At 55.2% G+C, this 3317-nt stretch overlaps 1 protein-coding gene across 1 annotated transcript; it reads right to left on the reverse strand.

Moving 5' to 3' along the window:
- Positions 1-1345: 1345 nt before the first annotated feature.
- LOC119321176 (fatty acid desaturase DES2-like) lies at positions 1346-2847 on the reverse strand. The gene has a single exon (XM_037594978.1). The coding sequence runs from the start codon at positions 2740-2742 to the stop codon at positions 1579-1581; it is 1164 nt and encodes a 387-aa protein (XP_037450875.1). The 5' UTR covers positions 2743-2847; the 3' UTR covers positions 1346-1578.
- Between the last annotated feature and the right edge of the window lie 470 nt (positions 2848-3317).

The following is a 3317-nucleotide window of genomic DNA, read 5'->3' on the forward strand; positions in this document are numbered from 1 at the left end:
AAAAGACTTGACTCGTACTCACATGACTCTTCTTGAGAATCAGAGTTGAAAACACACAGCGAAGCAATCATATCAATCATAAGGCTCGACTCATACTCGAAGGACTCTTCTTCAGAATCAGAGCTGAAAGAGGGCGAAACACACAAGGAGCAATCAGAGCAATCATAAGGCTCGGCTAAAACTCAAAGGACTCTTCTTCAGAATCATAGTTGAAACAAGGCGAAACACACAATGAAGCAACCACAACAGTCATAAGGCTTGACTCATACTCCAAGGACTTATTCAAAGTCTATGTGAGAGTATGTGACGCCCATCTGCGATGACGAAGGGGGGGAAGAGGACGGAGGGGGTGGGTCAAGCGCTGACGGCGGATCTGAGGCCCTTAAGGCGCGCGTGGGGCACGTCGTGGAAGAGAGGGGGAGCGTTCAACAGGTTAACCCTATGTTTGCTTATGGCCTCTACCCATGACCCATGGGACATGGGAAGGTAGCATAGTACACAGTTCAAAAAAATAGCGTAGGACAGGCATGGGCGAGAGATAATTTGGCAGTAGTAGCTTGCCAGTTGAGTCTCCAAGAGCTGGTCCTCACATTCATAATCGGAGTGTCCAGGATTGTTGGCGCACAAGGTAGTTCTACTGTAGCCACACAGACAGACGCAAAACTGTAGGATTTGGACTGCTTGCAACGCTCAAACACAGCTTTCAGCATTACACGCTGCAAATATGCTGGATTTGGACAGCTAACAACGCTGACCACAGCTTCCATAGTTTTGGACCACAACGTGACAGTGAGATTGGACTTGGAAGTACCAATCAGAGCTGAAACAGGGAATAAATATCAACCAACACAATCTTCTCCGAGTTTGTTTTCCGGGTTCCGGTCCTCCTCGAGTTCATCCGCTTGGACATAATTGACGTAGCTCCGGCGTAAATTCCTGCCATGTACTTGAAACAGCGAGGCTAAGGTTTTTCGTCACGTGCCGAAGTTTGGCGTCAGGTGCTTCAGATCTATGTAAGGTTCAACGGCGACGACTATGACTTCAGCGCGCTGGTTCTTAGGGTCATGTGCACGAAGACTTCTCTGCTGTCGTCGACAAGGTCAAGCTGGCTCCGGTAGGGGGCGACGACAACGACACGTCGACGACTCGTTCTGGCGGTAGTACTGGTCGTTCGGTGATCTTATGAATCTTGATGTAATTTTTATTACGTTTAAAACACTTTATACTTTCGGTGAACTTTTATAATAATAAATCTGATCCTATGGAACACTAGGCAGGACAATGTTTTTCTTTTCTTTTTTGAAATGGAGACAGGACAACCTTGGCCGACAGAGCAACCATTTTGTGTTCATCCATTCCCAGGGTACTCCTTTTTTTTCACATTCCAGAGTACTCAAAAACGTTGCCCTTGGGCGTTCAGTTATTCCGCCATAAACACGAAATGGTCTACAACAACTCGACATGGACCGATGGACGGGGTAGATGACGCCAATGCAATGACAGACGCACACACAGCACACACGGCCATGTCAATGACCGGACACCAACGGCGACCGCCGGCCAAACCTAAGCCGGCGACTAAGGCGCAGCGAACTTGTTGCTGTACCAGAAGACTCCCGTGCGGTCTTCGGGCTCGACGTAGATGCACTCCTTGGCCTCGCGCCATGTGGCCTTGGCGACGGGGGTGGGGTCGAATTGGTAGTACTCGCCGAGGATGGGCTTGATCGCCTTGGTGGCCTCCATGGCGTGGTAGTGCGGCATGTTGGAGAAGAGGTGGTGCGCCACGTGCGTGTCCGTGATGTTGTGGAACACGCGGTTGAGGATGCCGTAGTCCCGGTCCATGGTGGCGAGCGCCCCGCGCAGCCAGTCCCACTCCGTCGAGTCGTAGTGCGGCAACGCCGGGTGGGTGTGCTGCAGGTAGGTGATCAGGACCAGCCACGCGTTCACGATCAACAGCGGCACGCCGTAGACCCGCACCACCCACCAGAACCCAAAGGCCGACGCGAGCTTGAACAAGGCGAGGGACACGGCAAGCACGCCGACGTCCGAGATGAAGACCTGGGCGCGCTCCCGGTCGTTGTAGATCGGGCTGTAGGGGTCGAAGTGGCAGGCGAAGCGCGGGTACGGGCGGCCGCAGGTGTTGACCGATAGGTACATCGGCCACCCAATGGTGAGCTGCACGACGAGGAGCCCCAGACGTCCGACGGGGTTGTTGTAGATGTAGGGGGCGTACCACGCCAGCGCCTCCTTCTGCTTGGGGACGAACACCTCGTCGCGCTCCAGCGAGCCGGTGTTGGAATGGTGGCGGCGGTGGCTGTACTTCCTCGAGAAGTAGGGGACGAGCAGCCACGAGTGGAGTACCAGGCCGACGATGTCGTCGAGCAGCGAGGAGTCGGAGAAGGCGTTGTGGCCGCACTCGTGCGCGATGACCCAGACGCCGGTCATGACGCAGCCCTGCAGGACCCAGTAGAGCGGCCAGGCGCCCAGCTGCAGCACGCTCGGGAGGGTGGGGATCCAGACCAGCGCCACGTACAGTAGGGCCCCGACGATGACGAGGTCATGGACCAGGTAGGAGAATGACTTGATCACCGAACGCTGGAAGCAGTGAGGCGGGATTGCCTTCTTGATCTGGGCCAGTGTGAACGGCGGCTTGTCCGTCGGCGAGCGCTGGAAGGTCGCGCCGGCGCCGCCGCGGCCGAATAGCTCCCGCTCCTTCTCTGTCATCCTGCCGCCGGCACCCATGATGCTGCTGATGACAACGACGAAAAACAACGGTGGTCAGACAGTACGTATGAAGTATTGAAGTTATGTATCATTCAAGAACGAAGATACTGTATATTCTAACGGATGATTCTACAAGCAGATGGCCATGAACGACGATATCTAGCAAGTTGGTTATACTTTACCGATGTACTTCTGCTCTGCGAGCGCACGAGAGGGCATCGAGGCAAGCCCGGCACGAGCACCCACGGTGGTGGGAGTAAATTGCACAGAAGTACCACAATTGGGGCATTGGAAGCAGATTGGTACCAAGTTTGGTAATTTTTGCGTGTCAGTATCAAGTCTGGGGCTAGACGTTACAAAAAGGTCTAAATCGCGTATAAACGCGTATTGACGGTGTATCTGACCAGCGGGCCCGCATGTTAGCTGCCGACGTGGCATTTTTTTGCAGAAATCCCCCGCACAAGGAGGGGCGAGGACTGGCGGCGGCCACCACAGCGAACGGTCGGCGCCGCTGGGGAGGAAAGGGGCGGCCTCGTCGCGGCCCCCAGTGCGGCCAGGCGCGGCGAGAGGCGCGCACCGAGGCGGGCGCGGCC

This window comes from Triticum dicoccoides, chromosome 6B, assembly GCF_002162155.2.
Source record: "Triticum dicoccoides isolate Atlit2015 ecotype Zavitan chromosome 6B, WEW_v2.0, whole genome shotgun sequence".
In the NCBI taxonomy this organism is placed as follows: Eukaryota; Viridiplantae; Streptophyta; class Magnoliopsida; order Poales; family Poaceae; genus Triticum; species Triticum dicoccoides.

Bases quoted from the DNA above. Each gene is read 5' to 3' on its own strand.
- LOC119321176 (XM_037594978.1), bottom strand. From the start codon at position 2,742: ATGGGTGCCGGCGGCAGGATGACAGAGAAGGAGCGGGAGCTATTCGGC.